Below are 18,138 nucleotides of genomic sequence, written 5' to 3' on the forward strand. Positions count from 1 at the left end.
TCAGGCCTTTGCTGTATAACACATAATGTACATTAGCTCTATTGCTTATTATACATTATGTATTTCAACAGTTTTGTACAATAAACCCTTATGATTTCTTGCTTTTGGTTTTTTATTTGAACTAATTATTATTATTATTATTATTATTATTAAATCAGTGCTATTAAATATGTATTTTAAGTAATTTTAAAGGCTATTGTTCACTTACATCTACATTTTTATTACCACAAAAAGCCTAATTATAATTATGGCGCCCTATGAAATTGAATTTTCAATTTTTCTATACTCTGTTTTAATAGTTAAACATTTTTTAATCAAAAAGCCTGTCTAATTAATTAGAGTTTTACAGTTTTATTTTTACCAAATTCTTTTCCATTACTTTTCTGGATTCCATTTTAAAGGTTCCATTAAAAACTCTAGGTCTTAATGTCAGTTCCGCACATCCGCCATGTTGTTTGTAGTTTTTTAACAAATTTTATTCATGTTTGTAGTTCTAAGTAAATCCTCATTAGAGTGCATTCCATTTAACTTTTAAATACAGACTCGCGATCTTGGGAATACAAACAATATATACAAGGCACATTTGCTTAATATTTGTTGTTATTTTAAGCCGACTGTTTGTTGCATTTATTATGTTGATATTTGATTGGCTTGTGTAATTTTATTGGCTTCAGATTTCCAAGCATCTACCTTTGGGGAAACTTATTTCAACATGCTTATGTCAATTCTGATTTTGAAAACTATTTAAGATGGATAGTATGTGAATGTGAATTCTGCATGTTTTCATATTTTCTATTTCTTCTCTGCATTTCTACTCTTTTCTAGTTGTCTTTTTGCAACATAAGTTGCTTTGGATAAAAGCATCATAAATGCATAAATGTATGGTTTGGGAATTGTAAATAATTTCCCTTATATACAAGTAGAACCTATTAGTAGAATTGAAAAAAAAAGTTGAATAGATTAACCCCAAAACATATAGATCTTTTCTCATTCTGTAGCCTGTTTTGTAGTGGAACTCAAGAATCAATGCTGTGAAAGTATAAAGTAATAACACTCAGTTATTTGCTAGAGCCTTTATTTATCAGAGGAACATGTGCAACTAGATTTATCATTGCATCATTACCATCTTCAAGGAGAACAGATGCGTCCAAAAAACAGAATGCTGTTGGAGGGATTATGACGGATGAAGAAAAGGAACGGATGGTCTGCATTAAAGATTTTTGGGTCTACTGGCCTTGGGCATGTAAAACCAACGGTGGCGGTGGCTGCAGCTGCTTCGGTTCCTTCCTCGTTTACTTCAACAAAGGCTTTATGAATCACCCCCGTCAGCACCAGGTCGTTGTTGGGCGACATGCCTGAAAGATTCACCTTCTGCCCATTGAAAACATCCTCCATTCCCATGCTGATCAGAAGACTCTTCATGTCATAGGTTTCTGTCATCTTGAATCTGGGCAGAGACACTTTAACTTTCTGTTGAAGCATCTTGCTGGGTTTGGTCCAGTCCATGAGCTTCTCGTAGGTCAGTGCCTTTTCAAGCTGGATAATAAGAGAGTCATATTAATAATGCAGACAGACTCTTCAGTGACTTGTATATTAATGCAGTGTTAACCAGCAATTCTATATACTAAAAAAAATGCACCACATAAACTCTGCTGTCTCACCTTCTGAAGGCCAGTGGTTTCGTCTTGAATCTTGTTAGGAAGGATGATCAACATACTGAGATCCTTCCCAACATACGGCAGCTCCAGAACCTGACTGTCCATCTCTGGGATGGAGGCCAGCGGAAACTTTGATTCCTGATTCATCATCTTCACCGGTTTATTTTGAGTCTGCCAAACATCAATAGATTAATAGAAAGATCTCATATTGCATGACCGTTAGGAATATTCCAAAAAAAAAAAGAGCATGAAATCTCACCTTGTTCAGCTTGAACTGTCCATCTCTGGTGGCTTCCTTTGTGAATTTCTGTTCCCAGTTCCCCTTGAAGTAGATGGCGTTCACCAAGATTAGTTTTGTGTCTGAAGTGACGTCACCCCGTTGCAGCAAGTCCTTGATCTTGTCTAAAATTCAAAGAGCAACATTGTGAATGAAACAGTGACTTTAATGCACTTTTTATTTAGCCATTAAGTTTACTTTTTATTAGAACTTTGTCATGAGCTTTGAAACGTTTTTTAATAGCGCAACTCAAGAACCCTACACTCTTAAAGGAACACTCCACTTTTTTTGGAAATAGGCTCATTCTCCAACTCCCCCTGAGTTAATAAGTTGATTTTTACCGTTTTGAAATCCATTCAGCCGTTCTCCTGTTCTGGCGATATCACTTTTAGCATAGCTTAGCATAGATCATTGAATCCTATTAGACCAGTAGCATCACGTTCAAAAATGACCAACGAGTTTCGGTATTTGTCCTATTTAAAACTTGACTCTTCTGCTGTTATATTGTGTACTAAGACCAGCGGAAATGTAAAGATGCGGTTTTCTAGGCCGATAAGATTAGGAACTACACTCCCATTCCGGCGTAATAGTCAAGGAAGTTTGCTGCTGTAACATGGACACAGCAAGCGGAGTAATATCACGCAGCACAACGTGACCAGCTGCATGCACAGGGAGAGTTCCTTGTTGGAAGTTACCTAGCTGGGAACTAATTTCAGGCGCTGCGTGATATTACTGCGCCTGCTTCGGCCATGTTACGGCAGCAAACTTCCTTGACTATTATGCCGGAATGAGAGTGTAGTTCCTAATCTTATCGGCTTAGAAAATCACATCTTTACATTTTCCGCCGGTCTTAGTACATGATATAACTGCAGAAGAGTCAAGTTTTAAATAGGACAAATACCGAAACTCGTTGGTCATTTTTGAACGTGATGCTATTGGCTAAGTGATATCGCCAGAAAAGGAGAACGGCTGAATGGATTTCAAAACGGTAAAACACAACTTTTATTTAAATATCTAAAAATATATAAATATATTTTAAATTGTTCCATAAAGAACCTTTAACATCTGAAGAATCTTTCTGCTCCACAAAAGGTTCTTTGTGGGGAAAGAAGGTTCTTCAGATTATAAAAAGGTAAGAAAGAACCTTTAACTGAATGGTTCTTTGTGAAACCAAAAATGGTCTTTGGAAAAAACATTTTGCTGAGCCTAAAAGCATAAAATTGTTTAAAATTACGAATAAGTTTGTGCTGCTTTTCACCTTGTGTTTTTTTCTCCACCCATTTGTTGATGTTGACACGTGCAGCCTCTGGATTCCTCTTGAAATCCACCTCCTCCAGTTTGGCTAAATAGTATTTTTTTGAGTCATTAAGGAATTTCTGTAACATTGGAAACATATTGAGGTGAATTTTCCAGATTGTTGTACTTTAATACCATGAACAAACATTGAATTATTTAGTTTGAGTCTTACCTCAACAAACTCGTAGCATTTCTCCCCGAAGAGGCGGTTGGCAAGACTCAACGCATACGGGGCTCCTGGTTTCCTCAGCTCAGTCATGAGCTTGTTGAAGCCGGAATTAATTTGGTCCGTTGAAACATGAGCTGCTGGAGTTGTGGTGCAAGGTCTGGGAGGAAAGCCAAAGCCCAGGACCTACACAATTTTTAAGAATTTTATTACGAATTGTTTCAACAATGTTTTTCTTGCTTGTTTGATGAACCATAAACAATTAATGCTCATGCGCTGTAAAAAGTTTTCACCAGTTTCAACTTAAAAACTTAAAAAGTTTAGCAGCTGCCTTAAAATGTTAAGTTAAACCAATTTAAGTAATTTAAACTCACAAGTTAAATCAACTAATTTTGATTGTAATAAGTGCAAATGACTTGTAGTTTTAAGCTGATTTAACTTAAAAACTTAAGACAGCTGCTGAATTTAGGTTTTTAAGTTGAATCTGGTGAAAACGTTTTACAGTGTGCACCTGTGGAACAGCCCTTAAGACACTAACATTTTTCAGGTAGAGGAACATTAAAGAAACCCATCTAACTTTGAAAAACATTAGAAGAAAAATGCCCATGCAGGGGATCCTGATCTATTTTCACCAGTTAAAAAAATTAGTTATTTCTATCTCTTCTTGTAGTTTGACAGAAGGAGATATCAGTCAATATTTATAAACATTCATTTTGCCATTAATTGTAATAATCCAGTGAGATTTTTTGCACAAGGAGCTAGTGCTCCACACACAATTACTAGTATAAGTACTAGTATAAAAAATTGTAGTACTTTTACTGCACTGAAGTATATAGATAAATAAAATAAAATAAATAAATAAGCTCAGACTCAAACAGCCTATAAGGGTGAATTATTAAAATACTTATATATAGTTCACTACTAATTAAATAAGTTAAATATTAATGGTATAAGAATTAAATAATGCACTCAATATGAATCAAAGAATTTGAAATATTTTATACAATTTAATAGCTGCATCTTTTAAGCTTTATCCTGAACTGTAAAAGCTATTAAATAGCCTATATTTAACCAACACAAACTTGTTACTGCTGTATTTTGTTACTTTGAATTTAGTCTGAATCATTTAATGCACAGCTGTTTTTTTGACATCAGCTTGTCAGATGTTTTGTCCGGTTATTACTGTCAATCATAGCAATGACTGGCGCATATTTAGCCAATTTACGCGCATATTTTTTTCCGCGTTTGTCATTCTTGAAACACTATACATGGACGTTTGGTCCTCTTAGACAAACAAAACTTTTCTTTGATTGTAATTGGATTATATATATATATATATATATATATATATATATATATATATATATATATATATATATATTCTTTTTTTTTTTTTTTTTTTTAATCAACTGACCATAAAAATTGCACTAGTGTAAGATCACCTTATAAATCTGCGCCGCAGTGTTTCCTTTTGCTCCGAGCGCTACCATGGCCAGAGCCGAGGAGATGCTGATCGGAGAGTAGAAGACATTTTTTGAGGCATTTGCTCCATTGATCTTCTTGAACAGGTTGAGAGAGAACTGTGTGTTTGCTGCAGACAAATGCTCCATTTTCACAAGCTGAGGAAGAAATAGCAGCTGTTCAAATAACAGCAGATATTCTGTTAGATCTATCTGTTTTAGTCAATAATGCATATTACTGTGTAGATATAGCATTTTAATTTTCATAAACAGAAAAGTACCTTTAACAGAATTCAGTAAAAGTATTACCTGGAATAAGAAGCAAAAATGAAGTTTCTCAGTGTGTCCGAGTGCGAATGAATCGAGAGTTATGGGTGTCTGTCTAATAAAGGGAGGCCTCACCCTAAAATGACTAGCCCTAAATGCAAGTTCAACTTTCCTGTATAATACAAAGTATTGTTTGGTAATATTGAGATATTTATCCACTTAAATTGAGTGATTCATTCTTTATTTCACTCATTGTTTACCGTAAATTAAGAGCGCCTTGGTGAAGAAACAAAAGCTGAATACAGGAAAGATGAATCATAATTGTTTTCATAGAAAAATTGTATTTTTTTATAATGTATTTCCTGATAAGGGTGGAAGCAGGTGTCTCTGTGAAACTGTTTAGATAACATATTAATGATAAAAAATTATAAAATAATCCTCATAACCATAAACCCCAAGTGCAACTGTTTTTCTTAATAACATTTAGTTAGTTACACTTGGTAACACTTCATGTAGTGTTCATGTAGTTTTTACTTAGGTGGGCATGTCAGGTGTTTGGTTTCATAAAACAGGTCATGTGTTTTGAATACATGCCTATTGTGTAATATAATTATATAATTACGGTCAAACCAAAAATTTTTCACACACCAGATATAATTTTTGGAAGTCTGTTTCCGCCACTGAATTAAAAATAAAAAAAGGTTATTGCAACTTTTTATCTCACAATTCTGACTTTTTTTTTCTAATAAAGACCGTATTGCGAGAAATAAACTCGCAATTGCAAGAAAAAAAAATTTAATTGTGTGATAATTGCAAGTTATTAAGACAGAATTGTGAGAGATAAACTTGCAATTCTGTAAACATATCAGTCTTTTTTTCTCCTCAGAACTGGACTTATAATTTGCAATTGCGATTTTTTTATATCACAACTCTGAGAAAAAAAAGTCAGAATTGCAAGTTTATATCTCTGACTTTATTTCTTGCAATTGTGAGATTATGTCCTGCAATTCTGACTTTATATCTTGCAATTCTGACATTATAACTCCCAATTGTGAGTTTATATTTCACAATTCTGAAAAAAAAGTCAGAATTGCAAGTTTATATCTCTGACTTTATTTCTTGCAATTGTGAGATTATGTCCTGCAATTCTGACTTTATATCTCGCAATTCTGACATTATAACTCCCAATTGTGAGTTTATATTTCACAATTCTGAAAAAAAAGTCAGAATTGCATGTTTATATGACGCATTTCTAAAAAATGTCATATTAAAAAAAAATAATAATAATTTTTATTCCATGGCGAAACTGGGCTTCCGTACTGCTCTAATAGTTTAATGTTTTTGTTCAATAAAAAAATGAATCAGTACGCCTAAAAATATTTTGGATACACGCTCTGAAGTCCCGATCTGAATAAAGTGAATAAAGAATAAAAATGTACTGACCAAAACTTTTAGATGGTAGTTTATATTGTTACAAAAGATTTCTATTTGAAATTCAACTTTTTATTTGTTAAAGAATCCTGAAAAAAAAAAAAATAAAAAATCACAGTTTCCAACAAAAACTAAGCATCACATTTGTTTTCAACATTGATAATAAATCAGGATATTAGAATGATTTCTGAAGGATCATGTGACACTGAAGACTGGAGTAATGATGCTGAAAATTCAGCTTTGTATCACAGGAATAAATTACATTTTAAAATATATTCATATAAAAACAGTTATTTTAAACATTATTTCAGTTTTTTCTGTAATTTTAATTAAATAAATACAGCTTTGATGAGCAGAAGAAATGTCTTTAAAAACATTACAAATCTTACTGATCCTAAACTTTTGAGTGCCAGTGTATATTTAATTGTTTGATCAAAACTATTGCTAGGGACAATTAAGTAATCATTGAATATTGTTAGGGACTTTCCCTACCATCCCTACTTAATTCTACGCCAGGGATATGCAAATTCGTTCTTGGAAAGCCACTGTCCTGAAGAGTTTAGTTCCAACCCTAGGCCTAATTAAACAGGAATTATATCAAAGCTCATCAAGCTCTTCAAGATCATTAGAAAGCTACAGGTGTGTCTGATTACGTTTGGAGCTAAACAGTGGCCTTTCAGGACTGAAGTTGCCCATCCCTGCTCAACGCCTTTGACTGTTTCTAGTCAGTCACAATGATATTACTAAACACACACACACCCTCTGGAGAGTTGTTTGGTGCTGATGTTGATGTCAGCCAATGCACTTTTAGCCAATCACATGAGGGATCAGCAGACAGAAGTGATGATTAATTATAATGAGTGACTGGTTCTTTTTAGCGTGAAAGGGTTAGTTCACCCAAAAATGAAAATTAGCCCATTATTTACTCATTCTCAAGGCATCCTAGGTGTATATGACTTCCTTCTTTCAGACGAGTAAAATCGGAGTTACATTAAAAAATGTCTTGGTTCTTTCAAGCTTTATCATGGCAATAGGCAAGTGTTTCGGTCACACTTTATATTAGGTGGCCTTAACTATTATGTACTTACATCAAAAAACAAGTACAATGCACTTAATGTCATAAGTCATATTGCATTTCAAAACACTTTTGCTTCTCTTAAGGCGGGATATGGATAAGGTTAAGGACAGGTTTGGTGATTTGGGTAGGTTTAAGGGTGGGTTACACTGTAAAAAATGACTGTGAATTTAACAGTAAAAATCTGTGAAGTTCCCCTTCTATAACTGTGTTGGACATTGCATGTAATTTTACAGTAGTATAGCGTTTTTGGAAGTGAAAAGAAAATTTACAGTGAATAACCGTAATTTGACATTCACAGAATTCCCTGTGTTTCATTTTTTTATTTGATTTTTTTTGTTGAAATAACTTTTCCTTCTTAGTTTTTTCTTGGCAGTTTTGTACATTAGGGATGTATGTTACATCTAATGTTGTTAAATTAATGTTTTTTTGCATTATTTCAGTTTTATGTGTGTTACCATGATGGTGTTTAGTGTTTGTGTGAATGACACTGTGCACCTTCTATATATGTGACCCTGGACCACAAAACCAGTCTTAAGTCGCTGGGGTATATTTATAGCAATAGCCAAAAATACATTGTATGGGTCAAAATTATTGATTTTTTTTATGCCACAAATCATTAGGAAATTAAGTAAAGATCATGTTCCATGAAGATTTTTTGTAAAATTCCTACTGTAAACATATCAAAATGTAATTTTTGATTAGTAATATGCATTGTTAAGAACCTAATGTGGACAACTTTAAAGGTGATTTTCTCAGTATTTTGATTTTTTTGCACCCTCAGATTCCAGATTTTCAAATAGATGTATCTCGGCCAAATATTGTCCTATCCTAACAAACCATACACCAGTAGAAAGCGTATTTTTTGAGTGTTTATATGATGTATACATCTCAGTTTTGTAAAATTTAACCTTATGACTGGTTTTGTGGTCCAGGGTCACATATGTTATTATTTAAAACCTCCTTGTGATGGGCTTTTAGTTCATCATGTGATGTTGTTATGTTATCAGTGTATTACAAAGGTACAAAACAGATTTCAGTACTTCAAACGGTTGATACATTACCATTATATCAGTTAATGAGATTAACAGTATTTACCTGTAAATTTAAGTGAAAACTGTAAAACATTGCTACCTTATTTTGTTACTTAAAATTCTGGCAACCACAGCTGCCAGTTTTTTACCATAAATTTTATGGCTTTTTTTTTTTTTTATAGTGTAGGGTGTAAGGGATGGGTCAACAGTGGTAATTATAGAAAATAATTACTAATGTTATTACATATAGGTTTTAAAAAAGATAAGCACAATGTAAAAACACGTATGTACACAATAAGTACATTGTACTAAATAGTTAATTCAAATGTTAGTACAGAGTAGTTAAGGCCACCTAATGTAAAGTGGGACCAGTGTTTCTCTTCAACAGGTCAAAAGTCCAATAAAATGCATCCATCCATAATAAAAAAGTGTCTCACATGACTCCAGGGGGTGAATAAAGGCCTCCTGTTACAAATCAATGCGTTTTTGTAAGAAAAATATCCATATTTAAAAATGTAATAATCATTTTAATCTAGCTTGCGCTCACTGTTGTACAGAAGTGCTCAGTAGTGAAGAACGCGGACGCACAAATGGAGCGATCAAAACAAAGATCGCAAATTAGAAGTACAAAACGAGGATTTGTAAAGAAGAATGTTGGAGGATTTTGATATAAGCCAAGACGAGACTGGTTTTCCTTTGCTAAAGTAAAGAAACATTGCTTCCTTTGCTTCTGTAAACAAACAGCTGGTTTTCATGAGACTTACAGGTCCATCCCGGAGCTGCTTCCGTGTACAACAGTGAGCGCAAGCTAGATTAAAGTGAATATTATGGTTTGAATATGGATACTTTTCTCATAAAAATGCATCGATTTGCTACAGGAGGGATTTATTCACCCTCCTGGAGCCATGTGAGCCACTTTTTATTATGGATGGATGCACTTTATTGGACTTGGTTTGACCTGTCGACAAGAAACACTTGCCTATTGCCATGATAAAGCTTGAAACAGGACATTTTTTAAATAAAACTCCGACTGGACTGGTTTGAAAGAAGCAAGTCATATACGCCTAGAATGACTTGAGGGTGAGTAGATAAAGGGCTAATTTTCATTTTTAGGTGAACTACCCTAAAAATGAAATGTAGTGATCCGATTTTGATTGTATAGCTGTATATTCAAATATATGGTTAAATCATTTTTTGTTTTTAAAGTATCATTTCAGTTATTAAAATAATTAAATATTTCCATATTCAAAACTTTATATTTACAGCATTAATGTTATAACATTGATATTATGAATTGAAATGCATTCATTCCACCTATGAGCCTCCTTTAAGGATTACTCCACCAAAATAAAAATTTCCTGATAACTTACTCACCCTGTGTCATCCAAGACATTCATGTCTTTCTTTCTTCAGTCGCAAAGAAATATGTTTTTATTCGAAAAACATTCCGTATACAGATTGAAGGTTAAAAATGCGGTTTCAATGCAGATTATGCGATGTGCATGCAAACTCTGTGCACTCTGGTTCAAGACAGTCCAAAAACTCCCATCTCTTTTTTTCCTCCAACTTCAAAATCACCCTACATCGCTGTTTTACCTTTTTTTGTAAAGGGCATTTGATCTTCTTTGCAAGTTTACTTTGTAAACACTGGGTCGGTACTTCTGCAGTGATGTAGGGTGATTTTGAAGTTGGAGGAGAAAATGAGATGGGAGTTTTTCAACATACCCTAACTGCCTTGAACTAGAATATGAAGAGTACGCATTCGCATTGGAAAGCTGGACAAGACGAGCATTTAAGGTTAAAAAGTAAATAAATTAAATTGTAATTTTTTTAAGGAAATAAACGATCGTTTTGCTAGATAACCCTGCTGAAAAAAACAGCATATGCTGGTTTTTTCAGCAGTTTTTTTCCTCGGCTGGGATCGTGTAGAGCGCTTTGAAGCTGCACTGAAACTGCATTTTTAACCTAAAATCCGCTGAACACCACTGAAGTCCACTATATGGAAAAAAATCCTGCATGTTTTCCTCAAAAAACTTTATTTTTTTGTGACTGAAGAAAGAAAGACATGAACATCTTGGATGACATGGGGGTGAGTAAATTATCAGGGATTTTTTATTTTGGAAGTGGAGTAATCCTTTAAACAGTCTGCCAAAATAACTAAATGCCACTTCTTCAATCATATGTAGTCTATATGTAACAAAAATACCCAAGTTTGTAAACTAGGAATGTTAATAACAACAATGCACAGGATCATCATCACATTATATTATGTAATACTACTTAAAAATCACTTTTAGACAACTAATATAGTCTGCTTGTATATAACCCACTGGTCTCAAACTCAATTCCTAGAGGGCCACAGCTCTGCACAGTTTAGCTCCAACCCTAATCAAACACACCTGATCCAGCTAATCAAGGTCTTCAGGATTACTAGAAACTTCCAAGCAGGTGTGAGTTGGAGTTGGTTGGAGCTAAACTCTGCAGAGCTGCGGCCCTCCAGGAATTGAGTTTGAGACCTCTATAACCTAATAAAAAAGAAAAGAAAAAGAGCTCTTTCGCCATCTAGTGATGAAGATATTATAGACCGTCATTCAGCATGATCTTAAAGGAGTAGTTCACTTTCAGAACAAAAATGTACTCCACCTTCTTGTCATCCAAGATCCAAATCGTCTTTCTTCAGTCGTGAAAAAAGTTTTTTTAAGGAAAACATTTCAGGATTTCTCTCCACATAATGGATATATATGGTGCCCTAGATAAAACACTTCTTCCTCAGCTGGGATTGTTTAGAGCCCTTTGAAGCTACATTTAAACTGCATTTTGGAAGTTCAAACTCGAAAACCATCATAGATATCCATTATCTGAAGAGAAATCCTGAAATGTTTTCCTCAAAAAACATAATTTTTTTACAACTGAAGAAAGAAAGACTCCTTTTTGAAAGAAAGACTTGAAATTTTGTTGGAAGTGAACTACTTCTTTAATTCAGGCTCCAGTGAGTTAAGATTGTTTAAAGTAGCTAAATGGACCGATTTGGACCGATTTGAATCATTATTAGGAAAGGAAGGAGAGGAAAGGAGGTGGCGTGAGGTAGAGACCTGCAATCCCGCGGGACCCAACGCAACAGAGTGCGGCGCGGGACGAAACTTGATGGGCAAGTGCGAGTGCGGGCGGGTAGAGACTCGTGTGTGTGCGGGATGCGGGAAAATAAAATGATTCGCGGGACTCCCGCAAAATAGAAATATCTAAACATAAAATATCTAAAAACAAAAAATTGTCATTCACCTATTGCACAAAAGCTGCAGTGTTGTATGCAGTGTGAGGAATGTAGCCATCTGCTGATTTCAGGAACGCATCGCCAATCAGTGGTGTTCAAGTTAAAATCCACTCACTGCTCAAAAGTTTTTCACACTGCTGAACATTGCGTGCTTACGAATTACAACACACAAAGTGTAGACATTTATGAAAGGCTAATTGTGCATAATATCAATTGTGTTATAAGAGCTTTATGAGATTGCGTACTGAGATGTCAGCTTTAAAGGAGCTTTGTTTGTTTGCATTCTGCCGTGGATGCACGCAGTAGCTCATGTTTGCTTGTTTGTTAAGAATAACAGTGGTTTGTGAATGTTGATGCTTAGCCTAAATAACAAATATTTTATCCAGAGCATTTATGCTGGGGTCTAGTGGAACTTACGAGATGTTACAGAACTGGGACAAAACATGAATGTCGCGGGCGGGAGCGGGACGAGATAACATTTATTTCCACGGGAGCGGGACACAATCTTGCGGGAGCGGGACTGAAAAATCCATCCCGCGCAGGTCTCTAACGTGAGGCCAAGTATGGTGACCCATACTAGGAATTTGTGCTCTGCATTTAACCCATCAGTAACCCACACAGTAGTGAACACACACCGTGAACACACACCCGGAGCAGTGGGCAGCCATTGCTGCGGCGCCCGGGGAGCAGTTGGGGGTTCGGAGCCTTGCTCAAGGGACTCACCTCAGTCGTGGTATTGAGGGTGGAGAGAGTGCTGTACATTCACTCCCCCCACCTACAATCCCTGCCGGACCTGAGACTCGAACCTGCAACCTTTGGGTTACAAGTCCTTTGGGTTACAAGTCCGACTCTCTAACCATTAGGCCACGGCTTCCCCCAAATTAGTGGGTTAACATGACCTTCACTTTAGATTTAATTGTAAATTTTGCACTATTCACATTTATTTAAGAATCTTTAGTAGTTCTTCATCATTTATTATATTGATATTTTTTTTTTTGTTTGTGAAATTTAAATGCTTATATTTTCTCTAACATGTCAAGCACAGATCTGCACTTTGAATTTTCAACCATTCGGGTACCTTTGGAAAACTAATTTTAACATGCTTTGATTTGGGACACTTTTTCTGATTTCAAATACTATTTAGGATGGATAGTATGTGAATTTGGATGCAGCATGTTTTTATTTTTTCTATTTCTTCTATGCATTTCTCTTCTTCTCTACTTTGTTTCCAAATCTAGTTGTCAAATCAACCTGTTATTCTATATTATGAATATTGCTGGCTCTCTGATGAATTGCTTTTGTGCATCTTTTGCTTTGCTTTGGATAAAAACATCATGAATGTAAATGTTTGTAATCCGTTGAAAATTAGTAATGAAATGGTTTGGGAGTTTAGAAATTTTTCCCCATATGTAAAGTAACCCATTGTTGAACCAATTAATCGAAAAATGTATAAACATTTTCCCATTCTGTAGCCTGTTTTGTGTCAGAACTCAAGAACCAGTGCTGTTAAAGTAAATGCATACAGAAACTTTCATTCAGAGCCTTTATTTATGTTTATATCAGAGAAACATGTGTAACTAGAACTATCCCTCCATCACCATCATCTTCAAGGAGAACAGAAGCGTCCGTAAAACAGAATGCTTTTGGAGGGATTATGACGGATGAAGAAAAGGAACGGATGGTCTGCAATAAAGGTTTTTAGGTCTTCTGGCACTGAGGTTATTACAACATCGACACCGGTGGCCGCAGCCGCTTCGGTTCCTTCCTCGTTTACTTCAACAAAGGCTTTATGAATCACCTTCGACACCACCAGGTTGTTGTTGGGCGACATGCCTGAAAGATTCACCTTCTGCTCATCAAAAACATCCTTCATTCCCATGCTGGTCAGAAGACTCTTCATCTGATAGGTTTCTGTCATCTGGAATTTGGGCAGAGATACTTGAACGTCTTGCTCAAGCATCTTGCTGGGTTTGGTCCACTCCATGAGCTTCTTGTAGGTCAGTGCCTTTTCAAGCTGGATAACAAAGGAGTCATATTAATGTTTGTCTATTTGTTTTTAATTTAAAAATACATTAATAATGCACACAGTTATATAGACTCTTCAATAACTTATTAATGCAGCATTAACCAGCAATTGTAATGAAAAAAAACCACACTATATATAATCTCTGTGGTCTCACCTTCTGAAGGCCAGTGGTTTCGTCTTGAATCTTGTTAGGAAGGATGATCAACATACTGAGATCCTTCCCAACATACGGCAGCTCCAGAACCTGACTGTCCATCTCTGGGATGGAGGCCAGAGGAAACTTTGACTCCTGTTTCATCATCTTCACCGGTTTATTTTGAGTCTGCCAAGCATCAATATAGATTAATAAGAGATCACAAATCCTCATATTGCATGACCGTTCAGAATATTTCAACAAAGAGCACCTTGTTCAACTTGAACTGTCCATCTCTGGTGGCATTCCCTGAGAATTTCTTCTCCCAGGTCGCCTTGAAGTAGATGGCGTTCACCAAGACTAGTTTTGTTTTTGAAGTGAGGGCACCCTTTTGCAGCAAGTCTTTGATCTTGTCTGAAATTCAAAGAGCAACATTGTGAATGAAACTGTAACTTTAATGCACTCTTTAGTAAGCCCTAATTTTGCATTTCTATTCGTCGTGAGCTTTGAGACGGATTCTTAAATAGCTCAACTCAAGAACCCTATTAAGCCGAACATGGCCTTTGAAAATTTAGCAGAACTGAAAATCCATCAAAAACATCAACCAGTCATTATTTGTAAAGTAAGTTTAAAATTTACAATAAGTTTGTGGTTGTTTTCACCTTGTGTTTTTTTCTCCACCCATTTGTTGATTTTGACACGTGCAGCCTCTGAATTCTTCTTGAAATCCACCTCCTTCAGTTTGGCTTCATAATATCTTTTTGTCATTAAGGAATTTCTGTAACATAGGAAACACATTGAGGTAAATATTTCCCAAATGTTGTACTTTAATACCAAGAACAAACATTGAATTATTTGGTTTGAGTCTTACCTGAACAAACTCGTAGGATTGCTCCCCGTAGAGGCGGTTGGCGAGACTCAACGCATATGGAGCTCCTGGTTCATTCAGTTCACTCATGAGCTCCTTGAAGCTGGAATGAATTTGGTCCACGGGGTTGGGAGGATTGGTAAAGCCCAGGACCTACATAGTATTGTTGTGGTAGAATTGATAAAGATAACATTTTTTCTCAGTATAAAGAATATTTTAACCTTTTGTGTAATAGAAAGTTTCATGAAGGTTCTTCATGCAATCACGCATTTTTAAGAGTGGTGTTCACCTTATACACCTGAGCCGCTGTGTTTCCTTTTGCTCCGAGCGCCACCATGGCCAGAGCCGATGAGATGCTGATCGGAGAGTAGAACACGTTTCCTTTTGCATTTCCTTCGCTGATCTTCTTGAACAGGTTGAGAGAGAACTGTGTGTTTGCTGCAGACAATTGCTCCATTTTCACAAGCTGAGGAAGAAATAGCAGTTGTCCAAATAACAGCAGATCTTCTTCATTAACACTAATGTAGATATACCATCTACTTTCTATAAACAGTTCAGTGAAAGCATTACCTGGAATAATCAGCAGAAATGATGACGTTTCTCAGTGTGTCCGAGTGCGAATGATTCGAGAGTTATGGGTGTCTGTCTAATAAAGGGATGCCTCACCCTAAAACAACTAGCCTTAAATCCAAGTACAGCTTTCCTGTACAATACAGATTATTGTTTTTAATATTAATTGATATAATTATCTACTTAAATTGAGTGATTCATTCTTTATCTCACTCATTGTTTACAGTAAATTAAGAGCATCCGGGTGAAGAAACAAAAGCTAAATACAAGAAAGATGAATCACAGTTTTACTAAATTATATTTAATCATGCTTATTCATAATCTGTGTACACTCTTAATAATATATTTCCTGATAAGGGTGGAAGTAGGTGTCTCTGTAAAACTTGTTTAGAAAACATCAAAAACCAAAATGAAATATAACCATGAACCCCAATTGCAACTGCTTTTCTAAACGATTTTTAGTTAGTTCACGTTAGTTAATGCTTCATGTTGTGATAGTGATCTGTGTAGTTTTTACTAAGGTGGGCATGTCATATTTTCAGTTGTATAAAACTAATCATGTGTTGTGGATACATGCCTCATGAAACACCTAATTATATATACATATAGCCTATCAGAGCTGGGTTGTAACTGATTACATGTAATTTGGACTACGTAATCAGATTCCAAAACTACTCTGAATCAGCCTACAGTTACTTTGTTATGAATGTTTTTATATTATCCACACAATTTTTCTTTTTTAGGTGTTCATTCACTTTTGTTAATTTTAATTATTCCACAAAAGCTAAATTTACTCATTCTCTTTGTTGATCTTACCTAACATTTTACCTAGATTCTACCTAAATTTTAGATAGATTTGATGTAATTACATACGTTAAGCAAAAAAAAAAAAAAAAAAAGTGCAAAAAAAGAACATTTTAAGTTGTTTTTGTTATTGTTGTTGTTTTGGCTTGATACTTGAGTAAATAGTTGATTCGGCACCACACTTCAACTCTAGTCAGACTTTTTTGTCCCAACTTGCCTGCATTAAAAAAAACGACAGTTTATTTAAAAGAAACAAGTGTTAAATGGCTCCAATTCTATTATTTCCAATAGTGATTTTTTAAAAATAATTATTGCATAAATATTAATTAGTACCATGAAATTCTCTCAAATTTTAAAATACTGATTTTAAAATACTAAAAGGGCATACCGCTAATAAACATTTAGAAGTTTTCCAGTTTTGTGGCCGTTCACACAAAGACCATTTACTGTACTAGTCAGGTGGTTATCATTACTCAAAAAATTTTGAGGCTACACAGCTCATGGTATCTCTTATTTACATGTAATGCAGCCATTCCCAAACTTTTTTTTTTTGTCAGCCAAACCTTTTTCCGTTTATATGTTTATTTATGTGGTCACATCACATCCAGGTAAAAAAGAAAGAGTAAAAAAGTGTTTTATTTTGATTAATGTTACTTTAACTGTCACCATCCCATATACAGGACTCCTAAGTTTACTTATTACAAATTAGTTTTACCATATTACAAATAAATCCTAATCTAATAATGACAAACTATATATTGTTGGGAACAGTGTTGGGAAAAGTTACTTTTAAAAGTAATGCATTACAATATTGCGTTACTCCCTAAAAAAAGTAACTAATTACGTTACTTAGTTACTTTTTATGTACAGTAATGCATTACATTACTTTTGCATTACTTTTTAGATTTGGGCAGGGAATGCTTGTTTGTTTTTAATATAAAAAGTTAGATTTTTAGCAAATGTAAAAGCCCTTTTACACCAAAAAGTGAAACGAATAAGCCTTAGCTTGAAAGAAAAAGTAAATTCACATCTGTATAGTAGAACTGTAGGAAAAGGAAGTTCAACACTCCTTAGCAATGAGAAAAATGAAGCAAAAATGGTAGTTATTCTAAAGTTAGTTTTGCTTATTAGTATGGTTGAATTGGATCAATAAAGGTCAGCAGCAAAGACATTGGTTAATAAAATGGGATTAAATACAAAAAGGAAACAAAAAGTAACTAGGGCATTCAGCGTGAGACTCACGCAATTGACACTTCACACGCTCTCAGGCACACATCCATTTTCTCACGCAGTCAAAAGCACCCTCAGTTAAAACTGTAATAATATAAGATATTGGCTAAACAGATTTGGCAAAAGCTCCAGTGCGTATTTGCGTTTGTGCTCTGGACATCGCCAAAAGATAACGTATTCGTAGCGCTGAGAAATGTACATTGTACATTGCTTTTCTTGTTGCGGTAAAAAGTTTTGCAGCACTGCAACAGTTACTTTACATCATTTTATGATAAAAACAGTATGACATTATATATATATATATATATATATATATATATATATATATATATATATATAACAAATAATTTCACAATGCTGAAGTCAGACTGTCTGTTTTTTGCTTCAAATGTCTAAATGATAAAATTTAAATAAACAAAAAATGCTCATGCGAACGTGTGTAGCATCTTTGTTTGTATCGAGATTAAAATGCAGTGTTTAGTTCTAATTTTCTATTTTCAATTTATTTTTTTTTATTAAAAATGTTTAGTTGTTGTAGTAGCAGCCTCTGCAAAAACAGTTTCATGGCCAGG

At 34.7% G+C, this 18,138-nt stretch overlaps 1 protein-coding gene and 1 pseudogene across 3 annotated transcripts; both read right to left on the bottom strand.

Annotated features, from left to right (window-relative positions):
* Nucleotides 1-1,096: 1,096 nt before the first annotated feature.
* On the bottom strand, nt 1,097-5,007 carry LOC141342583 (leukocyte elastase inhibitor-like). Of its 3 annotated transcripts, none has more exons than XM_073847068.1 (7): nt 4,840-5,007; nt 3,658-3,673; nt 3,404-3,537; nt 3,194-3,311; nt 1,918-2,060; nt 1,662-1,829; nt 1,097-1,536 (listed from the first exon to the last, which is right to left on the bottom strand). In XM_073847068.1, exons 1-7 carry the CDS (start codon nt 5,005-5,007, stop codon nt 1,129-1,131), a joined length of 1,155 nt encoding a protein of 384 aa, XP_073703169.1. In that variant the 3' UTR covers nt 1,097-1,128. The 3 variants fall into 3 exon arrangements, with proteins under 3 accessions (XP_073703169.1, XP_073703170.1, XP_073703168.1); XM_073847069.1 differs by lacking the exon at nt 3,658-3,673 and adding an exon at nt 4,211-4,220 and having other exon boundaries at nt 3,404-3,534; XM_073847067.1 differs by lacking the exon at nt 3,658-3,673 and having other exon boundaries at nt 3,404-3,583.
* An 8,534-nt stretch (nt 5,008-13,541) lies between these two features.
* Nucleotides 13,542-15,419, bottom strand: LOC141342702 (leukocyte elastase inhibitor-like; annotated as a pseudogene).
* Between the last annotated feature and the right edge of the window lie 2,719 nt (nt 15,420-18,138).

This window comes from Garra rufa, chromosome 9, assembly GCF_049309525.1.
Source record: "Garra rufa chromosome 9, GarRuf1.0, whole genome shotgun sequence".
NCBI classification, from domain to species: domain Eukaryota; kingdom Metazoa; phylum Chordata; class Actinopteri; order Cypriniformes; family Cyprinidae; genus Garra; species Garra rufa.